We start from the raw sequence: 20,100 nt of genomic DNA, 5'->3' as shown, positions 1-20,100 counted from the left end.
AGTCACAGGCACCAAAAGTAGGGCGGGGTGCGTATGGACACCCAGCCCTACGGAGCTCTAAAATTGGCCCCAGGCCGGGCCCTTGTATTATAAACTATCTGAAGATCTTGGAATATAATCAGACTCATATAAGAGGATAAGATCCTTCAGATAGCCTAAAGTTAGGGCTGAGCCTGTTTGAAGCGTAGACAGAAGCAAACAGTGGAAACAAAGGTTCAGCAAGGATGGTGAAAGCTACATTGTGGAAGTAAAAGCAGTACCAAGCAGGATCAACTTCTTCTCTATGCTCTTCCCTGCATATACTGTACTGCCCAGCATTTCACACTGTAATGGGCTGTGCCTAGTAGGAGCAGAACCTTTTTGATAACAGCTTCCACTCTAAGGAATACCCTTCATAGAGAGGTTTTTCATAGACTTTGCTGCATTGTTTCAAGAGCTGGACTAAAATATGTCTGTCTATGCAACATAATGTTTTTGTTTTATTTATATTTAATGCTGTCCCCTTGTTTCAAAGATGGACAAGTTGTAGCCCTCCAAATGTTGTTTGACTTCAACTTCTATCATTCCCTCACAATCGACTGTGCTCACCAGTATGCGATGGAGTCCAACAACATATGGAGGGATAAAGACAGCCCTGTTTTGTTGTTGTTGTCTTATGCCAGTGATTATCCTGCTCTTCTGTTTATTTTATATCTTTTTAAAAACATTTTGTGAGGCAACTATCTCAGATACCAGATGCTGGGATGGCAGTAGAAGCCTCTCAGCTCTTCCTGAATGCCTTCAGCCATTCCCATCAATTAAAGGGGAGAGACATCTTTAGAATATTTGCCATGTGGCCTGACTTGGGTCTTCTACACTACTCTTTTGTCTTAGGTGTGCTGGAACAATCCTGTTCATTACTAGTCTAACTTCCTGTGAGGTATGAGCAGATTGAACCATCTTCACCTTCAAGTAGCAAAATGCATTGTCTGGCCTTGGATTTAAACTTATATTCCTGAGTTTGGTCATGGCCCTATCTGCGCATCTTAGGATCCACACAAAGGGTTTAGTGGAGAAATAAAACAGGCTTAGTTATCTTTGGGGGGGGGGGAGGTAGATTTATTTACAGTATAAATACTAAAGGTTTGATAAGATGTCATAGGCATTAGAATCATAGATTCGCAGAGATAGAAGACATCACAAGGGCCATCAAGTCCAAAGCCCAGCTGTGCAGGAACACACAGTCAAAACATTCCCGAAAGATGGCCATCCAGCCTTGGTTTAAAAACCTCCAAAGGAGGAGACTTCGCCACTCTCCAAGGCAGTTTGTCCCTTGGTTGAACAGTTCTTACTGTCAGGAGGTTCTCCCTAATGTGAAGTGGAATCTCTTTTCTTGGAACTTGAATCCATTGCTCTGTGTCTTAGTCTCTGAGGCAGCAGAAAACAAGTTTGCTCCATTCTCAATATGACATCTTTTCAAATATTAAAATATGGGTATCAATTAATCTCTTAGCCTTCTCTTCCTCAGGTTAAACGTGTTCAGCTCCCAAAACCACTTCAAACAGAACACAGTATCAAGACATTTCAATTATTTTGGTTGCCCTCCTCTGTACTTGCTCCAGCTTGAGAACATCCCTCTTGAATTATGGTTCCCAGAACTGCACACAGTAATCCAGGTGAGAATACTGTGTACAATATCTCTTTGACATATGCTCTTCAGATGCTGAGGACAGAAAGAAAACTACTGACTACAAAACATAAGGTACACTAAATCAAACTAACTGAAGAATAACTGATACAGGAAGAAGGAAGGTGTGTTTAAGACCAACAAGCAGGGAATGATGTGAATACATGTGATGCCTAAACATTTATAGAGAGATACAAACTAGCCACTACTGAGTATACCCATGCTAAGGTTGCTGTCTCTAACATCAGCATGGATTAAAAGGTACAGTGGGTCTCAGAGTCAATTTTCTGCCCTGGAATAGTTCTTACTGAAACCTCTATCAGCAGAGTCTGCACAGACTGTTAGAATGGACAAAAAGCCCACCCAGAAATAGCCAGAAATCCACTTCTGATTTTGAAGTATTGGTGAATATATTTTTAAACAAAGCGGGTTAGGGGGTTGCTACAAGTAGATCAATGGGCACTTCTGGAGACTTTCATTAGAGGAAATTCACACTGAGGGAGCAGAGGATGGGCAATCCAGGGAGTCTAAATGGATAATAATAATAATAATAATAATAATAATAATAATAATAATAATTTATTTCTATCCCGCTTTTCCGCAATGATCAAATGTCACAAGGACAACCTGGGGAACAAATGAGCCCCCAGGGCACTGTGCCCATACTGCTCTAAAGTAATCTTTCCAAGAGTCCTGGGTTTCTGAATGTAACACGTCTCATGGCCCTGGCACCAGTGAAGTGCCTTTGTCAGTATAGTTTCTATCTGCCCAAGCACTGTCCTTTCTCATCCAAGGGAAGCCTCACAGTCGTGGAAATAGTCTGGTGTATTTCCAGTTCAATAGTTCTCACTTAAACCTGTATCAGCAGCACCAGTCTTGCTGCCTATGAAGCTTTCAGCTATAATTTGCATTCAGAAGTCGAAGGCCTTCACGGCAGGCATCCATAGTTTTCTGTGGGTTTTTTGGGCTAGCAGGCCATGTTCTAGAAGAGTTTATTCCTGATGTTTCACCGGCAGCTGTGGCTGGCATCTTCAGAGAATGCTAGCATGGAAGAGAGTGGGGTATATACAGTTGGCCCTCCTTATTCGCAGATTTGCCATGCGCGGATTTGAGCATACCCGCATGGCAAACCCAGAAGTTGTTCCCAATATCAGTGTGCATGCACGCACGCCACCATTGGGGACAAAAGTCCTTCTCCTCTCCTCCTCTTTCCCCCTCCTCCCTCCCTCCCTCCCTCCCTGCTTACCTGTTGGGTTGTTGCGCCAGCGCCTCCACGTCTTCTTCACTACTGCTGCAGGAAAGGCCAGGTGGTGCTCTTGGAGTTCAAGAGGCCTCCAGGCTGCACCCAGCCCTTCTGCAGTGGCGGCGGCGAGGAGGACAAGGCCAAGCTTCGTCCTTTTCGTTGCCGCTTCAAAAGGGCCGGGTGCAGCCTGGAGGCCTCTTGGCCTCCAAGAGCACCACCCAGCCTTTCCTGTGGTGAGACGGCGGTGGCAAGGAGGCCAGGAGCCAAGCCTTGTCCTCCTCACTGCCACCACCACTGCCACAGAAGGGCTGGGTGGTGCTGCGGCGCAGCCTCCTCGCCAGTGCCACCCCGGGAAAGGCCGGGTGGGGCTGTTGGAGACGAAGAGGCCTCCAGGCTGCACCCGGCCCTTCTGCTGCAGTGGTAGCAGTGAGGAGGCCTCTTCGCTGCCACCATTACCACCACAGAAGGGTCGGGTGGCGGCCTCCGAGACCACCGCCCAGTCTTTCCTGCAGTGGTGGTGACGAGGAAGCCGGGAGGCCAAACCTCGTCCTCCTCACTGCTGCCGCCGCCACCACCACCACCACAAAAACGCCAGGTGGTGGTCTTGGAGGCTAACAGGCCTCCAGGCCACCACCCAGCCCTCCTGGGCAACGGCGGTGGTGAGGAGGCCGAGGCCAAGCTCCATCCTCCTCGCCACCGCCACCACTGCCACAGAAGGGCTGGATAGCATCCTGAAGGCCTCTTGGTCTCCAGGACCACCCCCCGGCATTTTCGCGGTGGTGGTGGCGGTGGCGGCAAGGAGGACGAGGCTTGGCCTCCCAGCCTCCTCACCGCCATCACAGCCGCCGTGGGAAAGGCTGGGTGGTGGTCTTCGAGGCCATGAGTCCTCCAGGCTGCACCCAGCCTTATTGTGATGGCGGCGAGGAGGCCAGTAGGCCAAGCTTCTTCTGCCTCGCCGCTGCCACCGCCGAAGGGCTGGGTGACAGCCTAGAGGCCTCTTGGCCTCAAAGACCATGACCCGGCCTTTCTCACGACAGTAGCGACGATGGAGCAGGTAAGCAGGGAGGAGAAGAGGGAGAGAGGCAGGGAGGGAATGTAGGAAGGAGGGGGGGAGGAAAGGAGGGGAGGAGAGGGACTTTTGTTCTCAATGGCAGCACATGTGCATGCGTGCCACTATTGGGGACAATGGGACTTAAGCATACACGGATTTTGGTATACGCTGGGTCCGGAACAGATCCCCGCGTATAACAAGGGCCGACTGTATACTGTTGGTTGAGAGGAAGCGATTTACATGTTAATCTGTGTTTTGTTCTGTTGTTGAATGACAAGACCTCAGGTTGTCTATTTAATTAATGATCCATTGTCTGCTGGGACAGCCCCCTGAGTCTGGGTGGTTGTCATTTGCATTTGCTGGGTCTTGATTTTGGTGTTTTTCAGGATTGTTAGCCAAACTTTGATGGGATACAGACCGCCCCTTTCTCCGATGGATCAGGGCCTCAGCTGCCACAGCGGCAGCCACAGAGGCCGCAATCCACTGATTTTCCTGGCCTTGGGGAAGTGGCAAAATGCCCCAAGGACACCCCGACAGCAGCGAGAAAAAGGAGAAAGGGGCCGCTCAGCCCCTTTCTCTCTGTATTGCTGGCGTAGCCATTTAAAGGCCGCGCCAGCAATATGCGCAGCAGAAGGAGCTCCAAAATGGAGCTCCTTCTGGCGCTGCTGAAAGGACACCACAAGCGCCCTGCAGCGGTGCCAGGATGTCACGTCGATGCTGCGCTGTTTGGCTGCGGCGTGGCCGTGATGTCGTAATGGCAGCACCCATGTAGAAAGGGCGCTGCCATTACCACACCATGGCTAAGTACTAGGGTTGTGGGGCATCTGGAAAGGACAGCCTGAGGCAACCCTAGTACGTATCCAGGCCAGTGCTTTGCACCGGTCTAGATACTGCCTTTGTTTACTTTAAAGGTTTCTTCTTTTCTGTTGAAGTTGTCCAGGTGTTTATGGATTTCAGTGGCTTCCCAGTGCTTTCTTACCTGATAGTTGTTGGCATGGTCAGAATGTCAATGCTTTCAAATAGCATTTTATGCCCAAAATGGTTTATAATGTGTTCTGCTACTGCTGACTTTTATGACTGACACAGTCTGCAGTGTCTCTCATGTTCCTTGATTCATGTTTGAACACTGTGTTTTGTGGTCCCAAAGTAGATTTGTCCACAACTTCATGGTATGAGGTAAAATCCTGAGGCCATGAGAGGGTATCTCCTTTTCCTTCGCTGAGCTCAGCATTTGCTGGATTTTCTTGGTTGGTTTGTAGACCATTTGAAAGTTTTGTTTTCTCTCAACCACAAGTATATATACCTCACTCTCTTCCATGTCAGCATTCTCTGAAGATGCCAGACACAGCTGCCAGTGAAATGTCAGGAATAAACTCTTCTAGAACATGGCCTCATGGCCCAACACCCCCCCCCACAGAAAACTATAATTTGCATTATTATTATTTTTACTGTTCTCCCAACACTGTTGGTGCCTTTTCTCTAGGGCTATTTCATACTATGCTATTACACCAAGATGATTACACTGTATCCCTCCCTAAATTGAGAGCCAGCACTATGGACTATGACTCTGGAGACCAGGGTTTAATTCCCAGCTCTGCTATAAAACCCACTGAGTGACCTTGGGCAAGTCATACTCTCTCTGCCTCAGGAGAAGGCAATGAACAAATCTTGCCAAGAAAACCCCATGGGTCACCTTAGGGTCACCATAAGTTGAAAACTACTTGAAGCACACAACAACAACATCCCTAAACTGCAAATCCCAAGGGTGTTGCCATGACATTTTATATGGAATCCTAGCGTTATACTAGTGTAGTGCAAAAGGATTCCAGGCAACAGAAGTAATGTAGCTGTACTAAAGAAGGAGGAGTAATCTTGTGATCAATCCATCTACATTCTATAAATATATACAGTGATGAAAACACAATACATAGATGCAGCACGGATTTGCTCCTTTAGTTTGGAGCATTGTTATTTGCTTTCCTTTTTCAAATAATATGTCAATGACCTTCCTCAATTATCTGCACAGGCTCCATTCTGCATGTCAGAAAGCCTATTTCAGATTTAATTCAACAGGCACTTACATCGGGGGAATTATTCTTACATCTTAGGAGGCATTCTTCTTTATACTCAAGATTGGTTAGTCTGTTAATATAAGCAATAAGTAGGAGTATTTATGGTATGCTTCCATCTGTCAGTACAGAACAGCCTCTGTGTTAAAAACATACATACAGAAACCAAGACCCAGGTAATCAAACAGCAATAGTAACTGGCCTATACTGAAATCTTAACCTATCTAAACATCCAAAGGTATTTAACAGTAGTTACAATAGGTATCATTTGAGTATCCTCTCATACAACTTGTAAATTAGTTTATCTTCAATAATTCATCTGCTGTTTCAGTTCCTTAACTATCCTAAGCGTGTTGCCAACTGTGCTGATATATGCCAAGTTATGTGATGTATTCTGAAGGGGCAGACAGCTTAAACCTATACAGCCACTGCTTATGCAAGACATTTTGACAGTACTTACTAACCTTAAGAACATTACTGTCAGCAGAGTATAGAGATGAGAGGCATAGCGTGTCTTCTTATATTTTACATCATCATCGCAAGCAGTAAGTGTGCTTACTTATCAATCATTGTCAACATTTCTTGCATCTAAAAATTTTATTTCTAATATATCAACAGCACACAGAAGAGTGAACAATTCTCTTCAGCTCTTGAACCAGAAAAATCCAAATACTATTGTCAAAATAAGCAAACTATAATTAGGAGGGGGAAAGGCATATATAGATATCTGTCAGAGGACAGAGAGAGGACAACACTTTCTCAAGTGGAGTTTCTCCATGATGATTATCATAAAATAACCATGTGGTGTAGTGTTTGAAGTGCTGCACTTGAGAGATCCACATTCAGTTCCCACAGATCTATTGAACTCTGTCAGGGAGCTTGGGCCAGTTACTCCCTCCCAGTCTGACCTACCTCACAGAGAACCGTGACTACATCTGCAAATGCCATGTCTCAATGCTATGGAATTCTGGGGCTTGTAGTTTTGTGAGATATTTAGCCCTCTCTGTCAGAGCTCCTTGGTGCTACAACAAGCTAAAAATCCCAGGATTCCATAGCATTGAACTTTGATAGTTAAAACGGTGTCAAACTTAATTAATTTTGCAATGCAGATAGTCTGAGTGCCAATGAAGAGAGCCATGCATGTATCTTCAAACTCACTGGAGAACAAGCAAACTACAAATTTAATACAAAAAATAATAAATACAGTACTCACAATTACTGTACTAATGCAGGTCAATATCCCCAGATTTTGAATGAGGAAAGGGTGTAAAACAACTAAAATTATAAAAGAGCCTGTCTTATAGACCAGGAAAGAACCTGAATTTGAAATTTTAAAAAACAAAACAAAATTGGTCTTCACCAGTAATGGATCCATTTCAGGTGGCCACTTGTACAATGGCGCTATGAACATAAAGACATGTAGCCATGTGGCAACTTATTTCTTGCATGTAGGAAGACCCAGGAAGACCCCATATGCCATACTGGACAGCTTCTGCCAATCAGTGTAAAATAAAACTGAGCTAGAAAAACTTAATATAAGATAGCTTCCTATATCTTAATTTTATCTATAGGTAATACTGACTTAAACAGATCCATGATGACAGAGCTACGCTGAACCTATGACATACTGTATATCAGGGGTAGGCAACCTGCAGCCCGCGGGCTGGATGTGGCCCGGCAAGGCCTTGGAACTGGCCCCCGCCTGGTTCTGCCGCCGATTGCCGCTGGAGCCTTTGGCCTCTTGCATGAGGGCGTGGGGCCTTTGGCCTATCAGGAGGAGGCGGGCAAGGGGGGCAAGCAACGGGCAAGGGAGGCAATTGTCTATAGAAGCCTCAGAAATATGCATTTATATTAACATTTTTTAAAAAATTAGCAAATTTTTTTGCGTGTCCTCCATTTTTTTAAAAAAAAGTGCCCTCCATTTGAAAATTTTGTCCTACATTTGTCCCGGTTTATTTAATTATTTCAATTTTTTTTTAAAAAAAATATTTAATTATTTATTTTTTGGCTTCGGCCCCCCAGTTGTCTGAGGGACAGCAACCCGGCCCCCGGCTCAAAAAGGTTGCCTACCCTTGCTGTATATTTTCAAGGTGTGACTGTTTCTGCTGGGGCCCCAAACCAACAACAGATGTTTCATGCTGTATCAAGCAACCAGCACAAGTTCTTGATCATTTCAAGCATGGTATATGTGGGAACCCCAAAATACACAATTATTTCCAAGGAATGAAAAGCATTGACAAAGAACACAAACATACTAAAAATAGGAGATTAATGAAAGACTTGCTTACTTTGAAGTAAGTCCTATTGATTTATAACTTTTGTTGTAATCCCGCCTCGATCCACAGGGAGAGGCAGGAAATATAAATAAACATTATTATTATTATTATTATTATTATTATTATTATTATTTGGATTCCAAACCATTGGTCTCATAGAAGTGAGCAGAACCTACTTTAAGAATTTAAGACCAGAGGAATTTGCAGTTTCTGACTAGCAGTTGTTGTGCTCACCTTTTTTTTTTTTAGTGTAGACTTCACTTTCAGAAAACAGGAGAGACTAATTTCCAGACTAAGTGGAAACTGAATTTTTCAAAGTGTGATGCCTATTATAATTGTGTTGTATCAATTCTTAATTGTATATTCTAGATGTAATATTTCTGTTTTTCTTTATACTTTCCATTCTCTTTTATCTCAGTGGCATGTCTTCTACAGAGTTGGCTGATGACATTTTGCTATCAAGATGTTTTACTATTACTGACAAAGTTCCCACAGGAATCGTCGTTAATTCTCCACTCCCTTCCATTATCCTCCACCCATTCCATGTTCATAGTAAGCTATACTGACAATTGAATCTTTTTTTCCACCCTGAAAAGGGGGAAAGGGTTGCTGCATAGGCCATGAAGTTCACATTTCTGCCTTCCCTATACTTAACCATTGACAAGTATCTGCTTTGGGAAAAAGCAACCCTCCTCTTGATATCAGTAATGGAAACTGAAAGTGATTGCATTCCAAATCATAAGCATTCATATTTCTTCAGATACATAATGAAACCTCTATAGAATTGAGTCATGAAGGCATGACAATCAATGGGGTATCAAAGTGCTATAATTGTTGTACTGCGAACACTTTATGCTACAAGCAAATTAGATCTCAGTTGCTAAAAAAATGTGTTTAAGTCAGCAGTTAGTAACAGTGAAACAAAAGCAGGTTCAAGGATTGAAGATCTGAATCTCCTCTGAAGCTATCCCATTCAAGTCTTATGGCTACAGCCAGACTTTAAGTTTGTCAAGAATCCTGAACCTGCATGGAATGTTATCTTTCTTTAAAAGAAAGATTACTAAATGGAGCATAAACTACTTCTGATTTGGATTCTTGGTTGTGACTGTCTGGGAGCAAGGATGAAGAATGTTTAAAGAGTAAGACCTTCAGTGACACAACAATTGGAAAATGAAAAATTGAGTTTTGGTTGTTATATATGAGTGAACCTCTGGAAAGGATGTCTTGTGTACTTCCTGTGGCAGTTGGCAACATGCAGCCAATACAGTCAGCCTTCCATATCCACAGATTTTTTTTATCCGCATATTCAAGTATCCATGATTTGAAAATATTTTTAAAATATATAAATTCCCAAAAGCATATCTTGATTTTGCCATTTTACATAATGGACACAATTTTACTATCCATTGTATTCAATGGAACTTGAGCATTCATGGATTTGAGTGTCCACAGGATGTCCTGGAATCAAACCCGAGCTGATTTTGTTATTGGAGCTAGAAAAACAGGTAGGACTTCATACAGTGGGCCTTTGTGTATTGTCCTATCTGTTTTTCGAGCTCATGCATTCAACCTCACCCACCCACTTATACATTGTTCAAAACATGGAGAATCATGCTCTTTTGGAAATGGCAATTCTCTTATTATTTTTTAAAAGTAGGGTTTTTCCTCATTTAAAAAAAAAGAGAGAGAAAGAAAGTGGAACTTATAACCACTTCTAGTTTTAATTAAAAAAAAAACATTTTCAGAGGAGAAGTGACTCACATTCACTACTGGGGCAGGGGCATTTGGCATCTAGGCTGTGCCATGCTGTCCATCCCTAAACTAGTGCTTAGGATAGATACATCAGCACCCAGCTCAAGCACAAGTTTAGGATCAGTTTTTACAGATTTCAACTTTACAAGTCTAACTGCATGCAGAACTTCAGTCTTTGTTTAGGAAAAATAAATGATAGCATTATGTACACTGCTACAGAAAGGAAGGGTAGGTAAGATACCCAATACTAGCTTGCAATCTTCCACAAATGAAATAATCTACTAATCTTAGTAATGTATTGTTAAGTTGATTACTACCATAACTATACTATTATCCTATTCACTCAGGGTTGCTGCATGCTAAATCAATAGGGAATTCAGAAAATAATATGTGAAATTGAAATCTTTACAGTGAGATCATGGTAAATATCTTTCACTTCTTTGGTATGGAGTAAATCTGTTCTGAATAAACTGTATAAACAAATGTGTCATTATTTTTGGACGTATTGTACCTTGAATGTATCTACACTGTAGGGATTGAACAGCTGGTGTTCCCCAGATCCCAGCATAAAAGGACCTGAAGCCTTGTCTTCTCCATAAACATAAAGGGACACAGTTGCTGTTGTGCCAGCTGTTTCGGAAGAGCCAGTGACTACTGTGATTTTCCAATCTTCTCCTGCAGGTAAAAACAAATGGAAAAGGAATACCACCAACTGAGCTGTTTTATATCAGTAACTACTATAGGCCTGAGGAGCCTCATGTGCTGGCTTTATTGCAAATAATGCATCACAGAGCCTACAGAACAGTAGTAATTGTTCACTTATATATGGAAGATTCTACTCAGAGAATGGGAAATCAATGAAGTTTTGTTTAAATGAGAATTGATATTCAAGAGAAAATTGGCAGTAGCTTATATGAATCCTATACAGCCTAGGTCCAGATTATAAGAGGCCTAAATACCTTAAAGGCACCAGATCTAGTCTGATGTTAGAAGCTAAGCTGGGTCAGGCCTGGTTAGTACTTGGATGGGAGACTTCCAGCAAATACCAGGTGCTATATTTCAGAGAAAGAATCTCGCAAAACCACCTCTGAGAATTGCTGGCCTAAGAAAACCCTATGAAATTCAGGGATTTCCATAGAGCCCAAACATGTCCTGATGATGGCTGGAAGCTGGCTTGAAGCCACCTGGCTGCCCAGACATGGGCAGCTTCATGCACTCCGGTGGCATGGCATTTACACACCACATAATGCTGAAGCATATTAAAGCCAGCTTCAAGCTATGGCAGGGTGGGAAAGGCCGGCTTTTTGCCAGCCAAAAAAAGGCGTGGATCGTATCTGCTCCTTTTTTGGCGGGCTTCAAGTTGGATTGAGGCCACAGCATCTGTTTGCCATGGCCCCAATTTGTCTTTGGAAGGGGCGGCTTCAAGCTGCCCCTTCCTGTCCATCTGTTTCCCTCCATAAGTGGCCAGGCACTTTGAAGACAAATACATATATCTTTACATATAAGCTTGCCTGAACTCTATGATTCTCAAGAGAGGTACTTTTCTCTATCCTACCACTTGCACAGGCATATGTGGTGGGAACATGAGAGGGACATTTTTGTGGATGTGCCCACACTTTGGAACTCCCTCCCTATGAGAGTTAGGATAGCTCCTTCTTTACTTTCTTTTAAAGATATTTTGATTCCAATAAGAGCTTCTGTTCCAGTAAGGAGCCCTGGTGGTGCCGTGGTTCAATGCCAGTACTTCAGCCACAATGTTGTAAGTTCAAACCCACAGGGCTCCAGGTTGACTCAGCCTTCCATCCTTTCACAGGTCAGTAAAGTGAGTGCCCAGCAGGGGGCAATTGCTAACACATTGTAAGCCACTTAGAGAATGCTTAGTTCACTATGAAGTGGTATAGAAATGGCAAGTGCTATTGCTATTGTTGCTTGGAAATTTTGAACAGGACAAGGTTGCCTTTTAATGGTGCTGTACTGTTTTTAATCTTTGCTTTAAAGTAAAATTATAAATGGTTTTAATTCTGTTGCTTTAATATCAATTTTTATAAAAGCAATAATGTGCTTCTATTGTAATTTTCTGCGTTTTGTAAACTTCCTTGAGTCCCAGCCCAGGAGGAAGGTGGGATATAAATAAAAGGGTGGGGGGATGGATATTTGTGAATGAGACTTTTATTTCTTCAAAATCATTTCAAAGTTTAATCCTATGCTCATATACTTAGAAATAATTCCCACTGGGAAAAGATGTTTGAGATGATTGGCATATACAGTCATGCCTCAGTTAACAAAGGCCTAGTACAGAACAGTGCTTTGTGCAGGCCTGGGGCCAAAAGTAGGGCTTGGGAGAGTGGAGTGTCTGCATGCTCCCAAGCCCAACTGCACACCAATGGGTGCCATCTTTGTGTGCCGCTGTTTATACGGAGTGCCCAACAATGACGTCTCCGCGGTTCAGCGCCCAAACAGCACAGCATCACATGGATGTCATTGTTGTGCTCTAGCATGCCAATTGCACCCCACACATGGGAGGAAAAAACCCACTGGGAGTAGGTTCTTTTTAAGCCTCACAGAGGCTGCAGCATTTGTCTGCCGTGGCCTCCATCTGGGGCAGAAAGCTCCTTTTTACTGTCTTTTTATGGGAGCCCTGCCCAGCCCTCCTTTTCTTGTCTTCTGTCTAGCAGGTAACTTGGTGTTTGTTTTTTTGGTTTTATTTTTGCACTGGCACTGGAAGGATGGTGAAGAAAGGCTGAAGAAAGACAGGCTTGCAGTGCCAGATTTCCTGTCTGCTGTAAGCAATGCAATAAAGCTTGGCCTAGCAAAGAATGCAGTTCTTTTCAGTGATCCTGCTGTAGCTGTGTGTGCTTATGTACAACAAGAAAGGTAAACAGCTGCCTGTAGAATCCCTTACTGATCATGTGTGAAGAGCAAAATAGAAAGAAAAGGGGAAAGCAGGTTAGCCTTCCATACTAATTATTCTGCCATGTTGAAAAGGCATACATGTGTATCTTTCAACACTAGAATGGAAATCATAAGAAAAGTGGAGGCTGGGGGGGGGAGGGAATCATCCTGGATAATTTTGGAAGAAGTTTTCAAGTGGTCTCTAGGAAATCAAAATGTTTTTGTTTATTTATGCTGGGTTTTCCTGACCTGGAAGTTTCATTTCACATGTACACAGTGACAGTTCTGAATAAAATTCAGTTTGCTGAAAAATCTTATTTCTACCTCTGATCCCAAAGTTTCTATTAAATAAGTAAGGACCAGGAATACTTCTACTTTGTTAACTGTGGTATACCTGTAATTATATGTTTCTAGCCATTCAGAACACATTTGGAAAGGAGGCATGAATTCTTAGACTGTCACAGAATTTCACCTGTATTCATTCTCTTCCCATTGCAACTGTTTGAAATACTTTCAAATATTGAAATATAGAGTAGAAATCTTATTTTGGGTTATTTCAGAGTTGGTAATTGTATGGTTTTCCAGATGCTGTTGGACTGCAACTCCCAGCAGCACAAGCTAGCATAGACAGTTGTGAGGGTTGATGGAAGTTTCAATCCAACAACATGCAACATGCTACATGATTTCTACCCCTTGTTTAAGATCTTAAATTGTGAACTGCTTTGAATGGCATGGCATGATGTGCTACTGAGGCTTTCTGAAACATCCTGCTTTGATTTTTGTGAAAGCGGCTTCAGTACCAGAACTGTTCAAAGGGCAAAATTTGGCTCAGGATTCATCTGAATACACCCCTAGTTAATAATGCTGTAGTATTTATTTATATGGGGCCATGTTCTTTCCTCAGTGGCTTTGAGCAAAGTGAGGGGGTATACAGCATATTTACTTTGGTTGCATATTCTGAACTGTAACATATTCACAAGCCATTCTAATATCAGATTTTTATCTGGCCAAGGTTGAAAGATGAGCTTAGAAAGTTATGGATAAAGAGGCTTTTACTTTAAATAATGGACATTACTTGAGAAACTGTTTTTTAATAAACATCTACAATTGAGATGCTGCCAACCCAGCAAGAGAGCTCTATAGATATTTACATCTCTAATGGCATTATCAATATTTTCACTTGGTTTGCATGACCACCCCTTTTTGACCATGAAGGTAATAGTTACAATAAGCAAACCAGCACCACCACCACACATTTTAATTCAGCACCACTCTTGATTGAAAGATAGAAAGCAGCAGAATAATTTACCATTTTCTTCCTCTTGCATTTTTGGCTGATGATTTATTTGCATTTCTGCCAAAAATAAAACAGCAGTGCAGTTAATAATAGAGTTGTCAGGTTACAATGAAAAGTAGAAGGCAGGAGGTAGGAGGTGTTCGCATGGTATTAACTCTTCTGCTCCTGCAGAAGAAAATATATTTCTTTCATGAATCAGTATTAAATTCCAAAAGCAACTGAGAGCAGAGCTACCTGTTTTAAAATCACTACAGAATAAGGAGGTACTAGTTGTCCATGTTGAGTTTCCAGAAAAGAAAGAAAGAGCCAGTGAGCAAAAATATCATGCTGGTCCCTGGCACACTGGACATAAAAAGCCTAATGGTCCACCCCATCAGATACCAGTAAGAACAAATTATATAAAAAAAAATCCAAAGCTACAGATCCAAGAAAACCTGCTGCAACTAATTAATGATCAGTAATCCTGCACCAGTCTCTGCCTTTCACCACAAAATGTTTTCATATTCGGTAATATTTTACAAATGAAAACTGGAGCATATGTAGCCAAGCAACATCAGAGAGTGGTCAAGATGGCAAACTTTAATGAGGAAAACCATACAAGCTAGGAAAGGCTCCAGATATTTGTTTTCTGATATTTGCCTGAGCCTACTGGGAATGGCAAGATTCCATCCCCTGCTCTCTTCTCTCCACTGCTGGGTTAACTGAGTGCAAACTACTTTTGCACTTTGAACTCAGTTTGTAGCAATCCAAATAAGTTGGCAGAAGGGAGAAAATAAGAAGAGGAGGGAGAAACTGAGACAGTTTAAAAACAGCTAACAAAGAGGCACAACAGATGATTAATCAAGGTAGTTGGAGGTTATATTTTCTTCAGAGAGAAAAAGAAGGCCAGGGTGGTTGGCACAAATATGGTCCAACTATTGCAAGTATGAGGCCAGAGATGAAATAAAAATTGCATTGCACTTTGCCTGCAATCACACAAATAATCTTTACATATGAAGATAAGAGAGTAACTCCATGTTCAAAGGCAACAAAAGCTTTCTAACAAGACATCCCTTTATAATCCCTTTTAATGCTAATGTAGGAGCAGTGGACATGGGCAGAGAAAAGTCTGAATACCAGATGCTGTGAGACATAAGCAAGAGGTGGCAGTTTGTTCTCCCATCTTGTTGATGGGCATCCCATAGAAATGAACTGATCCATCCTTGTTAGAGATGTAATTCTTCACTAACTTTCTTCTCAGAGGAAGCAAAGAATAGTTGTAGCAATTTTCTTCCCATTGTAAGAAAGTCTTCAAACATTACAGTTTTCAAACTCTAATCACAGTTCAGGACTTATTTTGTGCAAACGTCACACATAGTTGTTTTGTGCAGAAAACAGCACTCTCTTCACAGAAAATAATATTTCTAATGCTGTTTCCTATGCAGAAAAGGCTGTTACAATTTTGTTCAGAATAAGTCCCAAATTACAGCATTTCTGTGAAATAAACAGCATTTTCTGTTCAAAAATTAATATTTCTGTGCAAAACTAAAATCTGTTTCTTTTACAAAGTAGCTGTGCAGAATAAGTCCTGAACTTATTATATTGTGCAGAATAAATTCTGAAATGCAGATTCTCATCTGGTCAGGATTCTTCTGATCGGAATTGTCAAGATAGAACTGTCAAGATCAGAATTGTCAAGATCAGAGAGTGGAGAGCCTGCATGCTCCATGGGTGCCATCTTGAAAGCATGTTTTTGACCATTTCTTTTTTAATATTTTCAAATATTCTTGCATCCCTCCCTGAAATGGCACTTACCATGGACAACCAGAACAGGATAAGAACTCTGCCCTTCTTCACATTGCCCTTTCTTTGTGAGGGGGAGCACAGTTTTGCCAAGAATGTGCAATTACACACACACACACACACACACACACAAAATGCCTGCAATCAGATTGTTCAGATAATATCAGTGTGAAAATAACACAAACTGATTTACAGTGCAACTCCATGCATGTTTACTCTGAGGTTTCAATGCAGCTTATGCATGTTTATTCTAAAATAAGTACCACTGCATCCAGTGAAGCTTACTCCCTCATAAGTTTGTTTAGATTACATCTTCAACTTCTAAATTACAGTCATATCCTTTACCTTGTTGGGAGAGCTCTATTTCTGAATGAATTATGCCTTCTGACATATTAGGCAGCCATCTAAGGAATAAAGAGAGAAGGAAATAACATGGCATCAGTTTTGTTTTGTTCACATATAATGTTAACTGAAACAATTTCTTAATGTGAAGATGTTTCTGCACAGGATGCTCCTTATCTCCGACAGAGCCTTAACACAAAATAATACATTATTTCTGCATGAAATACATCAGACTATCATGCTCTGAATTTACAGAGAGATCAGGCAATACATCACATCCTTTTAGGAGCAGAACCTAAAGGCAAGGAAAAACATAGATATCAGTTGAATAAAAAAAAAAAGTTAAGGGGCAAAATTACACATGTACACCAAATGGTTTGTGTGAGAGTGTATGGTTTTCCTCTAGAAATAACTAGGAGTTCTAATTTTAGACTGAAAACCTAACATGGCAAGCTTTAGTCCTGCAGATACCAATGTGTATTAAGGTTTCTCCTTCTGAAATTTGTTGGAGGGGATTTTTTTGTATTAAACCAAATGGGACCACTTTTTCATGTAACCTGCAGGCATGCAGTGGACCAATTCAGATGATGGTCATCAAACACTTAAAACCTCCTCCCTCCCCAGCACACACACACACACAATGCTAAGGTCCTGACCGGGGTATTCTGCACAGAAAGGCAAAATATGATTAGAGTAGTGTCATGTATAGTTTAGCCCTTAGTTGTTATTACAGTTAGCCCTCCATATCCCCAGACTTTTATACAAGATTTGAGCATTCATAGATCAAACATATTCCAAAAATAAAATAAAATAAAATAAAAATTTCAAAATGCAAACCTTTATTTTGGCATTCTAAAAGGGACACCATTTTACTATGTCATTTTATTTAATGGGACTTGAGCATCCAGCGATTTGGGAATCCACAGGGGGCCCTGGAACCAAACTCCAGCGGATACTAAGGACTCACTGTACATGAGATTTGTTACATCACTTTTCAAATTGGTAGTTGCAATGTATAGTTTGGGGAAAAGAATTCTCATTTTGGAAAGCCAATTGAAGTACAATATGCTCAGTCCTTTCTCTTTCTCTGAGCACTGCTTATTTTTCTCAATGCCCAATGCATTTTAAAAGTTTGAACTGTGGATCCAACCCAAACATAGCCGGAATTAGAATAGCCATGTAAGTTACAAGCATTATAAAAAAAGACAACTCCAACTTCAATCAATTTTGGTAGAACAGAGAGGTTAGATAGATGGCCTTTTATGCAGGCTTTTCTTGTGCAGAAATACTTCATATTGCTTCATATTGGAAATGCTTAACACTTATTTTACCTAGAATAAAATGTATTGCTTACAGAGGGGAGAAAAATATACTGGATGTCATAATCTATTGCAAAGGAAGGTTTAAGAAACCCAAAGTATCCAGTCTGGTTTGCAGATTTGGCTCTGCCATATAGTGGGTTGAAGTGACATGACTCAGTTGCATCCATGATCAGATATAGATGAAGGCATGGATGGTTGAAAGATGCAAGAAGTAGGAGAAAGACATCATGTAGTGTAGTCACTGTCTTGGGTCAGCACTGCTAGATTGAAGGTGCGTTTCTTAGGCAGGCAAAAGGATAAAAAGAGATGACTCGTTGAAAGGCTAAATACTATAGTTAGTACTTTCCAGTGCTTTCCAGACATACACCCTGTAGCATAGCAAGGAAAAGCATACTGTTGAGTTCTTGGACAAGGTTAAAATATTCAAGCATCTTGCATTTTTTGATTTAAAAGAATTTCCCATTAGGTACGCAAATGAGGGAACACAGCACCTTGATGGTGATGCTCAGCTTCAAACCAGTAAAGGGCCCTATCTAATCAAATATATGAAGTGCCTGATTAAATCAGGCATTAGATCTTATGAAGGACTGCTAATTATATATGGACATATTTTTCACAATTAAGCTAAACAAAAACAAAAATCCTTGGCTTCTAAAAATAGAGTGAACCAGAGAAATGGATAGCTGAAAAATACAGAAGTTATTTTAAATCAGACACTTTGGGAAGTGGCATTAATTCTATATTAGCAAAATATTTTGATATTTGTAGAGGGACATGTACTTTTTTATCCGGCAACTTGGATTTTAACTGATGGTCAGTGTGGATGGATTCTTCATGCTTCTACTGTTGCTGAAAGCCTTCAAGTTTGGAAAGATAAACATTCACCATCTAGCATCCAATGCTTAGAAGATCATACGCATAAACATGTATGTTATAGACAGCAGCTCCAAGAAAATACATTCTTGGACCAATGATTAGCTTCTAACAATGGATATGCATACCCTTTATTGGAATTCTATGCACAACTTTCCCCACTGCCAAATTTTCTTTTTCTTTCCTTCTCTTTTTTTATTTAAAAAAAGAAATCAGGTTTTGTTTTTGAAAAGTATTTTGAACATGAGACTTAGCAGACCACAGGTTAAGAGCAGAGAGGCAATGGACTCTTTGTTTACTTGCACTGGACCTTTCTGCCAAAAATACTGTTTGAGGTGGCTAAAAAGGTGACTACACCTTTTAAAAAAAAGAAATATAATATCTTTTGCTGAAAGACTGAAAAAGAAAACAGCAACTTTTAAAGTACAAGTGTTAGAGGCATGTATACTAAAAATGATACTCTATTATGTATTGCGTGCAAGAATGGGGCGGGCAGATATGAAAAGGTCCCAAAGAGCAAATATATACAACTAAGCACAAAACGTAGAATAGTACAAGCTATTGCAGTCCCTATTATCATGTATGGATGTGAGATCTGGAAATTAAGAAAGTGGATAAGAAGAAAATCAACTCATATAAGGTGTTGAGGAAGAGTGCTGAGGATACCATGGATAGCCAAAACGTCAAAGAAATGAGATCTTGAAGCCAAGATGATTAAACTAAGGGTGTCATACTTTGCCACATAATGAGAAGGCATGATTCATTGGAAAAGAAATAATGCTAGGAAAGGTGGAGGGAAGTAGAAAGAGTGGAAGACCAAATGTAGATGGATGGACTCTATTAAGGAGGTCACAGACATGAATTTATTAGACCTAAGCAGAGTAATGGGGGATAGGGCATCTTAGAAATGTCTCACCCACAGGGTTATCATGAGTCAAGACTGACTCCAGGGCAGTTAAGAAAACAAAAAACAATACTTGTTGCCATAATATTTTCCAAATCAGAAAGTCCCTCTTTCTGGATTCACTATGTTAGGCTTTATGGAACACTGGGGTTCTAAGCAGCTGTTTCAAAAGGTATAAATAAAATAACAATTTTTTAAATTTGTGTTTTAAATCTTTTATTTGGGGTTTTTCTGGGGTGGGGTGGGGGGTTGGACCGCAACCCTCTGTGTGTGAATTGTACCCAAATAACTGTAGTACAATGCTCCATTTCTCATTGTTTCCAAGTCATGTGATTATCTTGCTGATGTTAGTGAGCCTGAATTTTTTTCTTTCTTTAGAGGTAAGAAGCTAACGTCCTTGAATCATTCGTGGAACAGCAATTCCCTATGAACACAAAGTTTCCATTCATAGGAAAATGCTGCTCTGCAAATGACGTTTTACCAGCATTTTATCAGCGATTACACCAGTGCTGATGTGAAAATTTTCACTGAGTACTCTGGAGATTGAAAAAGGACAGTTAAGGGCTGAATGGCCAGCTACATGAGAGAAGAGGATTTTGCACTTCTAATGGTTTAACAGAAGACCACACTT

At 41.1% G+C, this 20,100-nt stretch overlaps 1 protein-coding gene across 1 annotated transcript in view; it reads right to left on the bottom strand.

The window, feature by feature from the left end:
* The window catches only part of RP1 (RP1 axonemal microtubule associated), a 233,926-nt gene that overhangs the window by 130,989 nt on the left and 82,837 nt on the right, over positions 1–20,100 (bottom strand). Inside the window, 3 exon segments of the mRNA XM_042461410.1 lie at positions 10,569–10,732; positions 14,259–14,303; positions 16,374–16,432. Coding sequence (XP_042317344.1) covers positions 10,569–10,732; positions 14,259–14,303; positions 16,374–16,432 — 268 coding nt within the window.

Source organism: Sceloporus undulatus, chromosome 4, assembly GCF_019175285.1.
Source record: "Sceloporus undulatus isolate JIND9_A2432 ecotype Alabama chromosome 4, SceUnd_v1.1, whole genome shotgun sequence".
Lineage (NCBI taxonomy): Eukaryota > Metazoa > Chordata > Lepidosauria > Squamata > Phrynosomatidae > Sceloporus > Sceloporus undulatus.
This window is presented reverse-complemented; position numbering and strand designations above follow the sequence as displayed.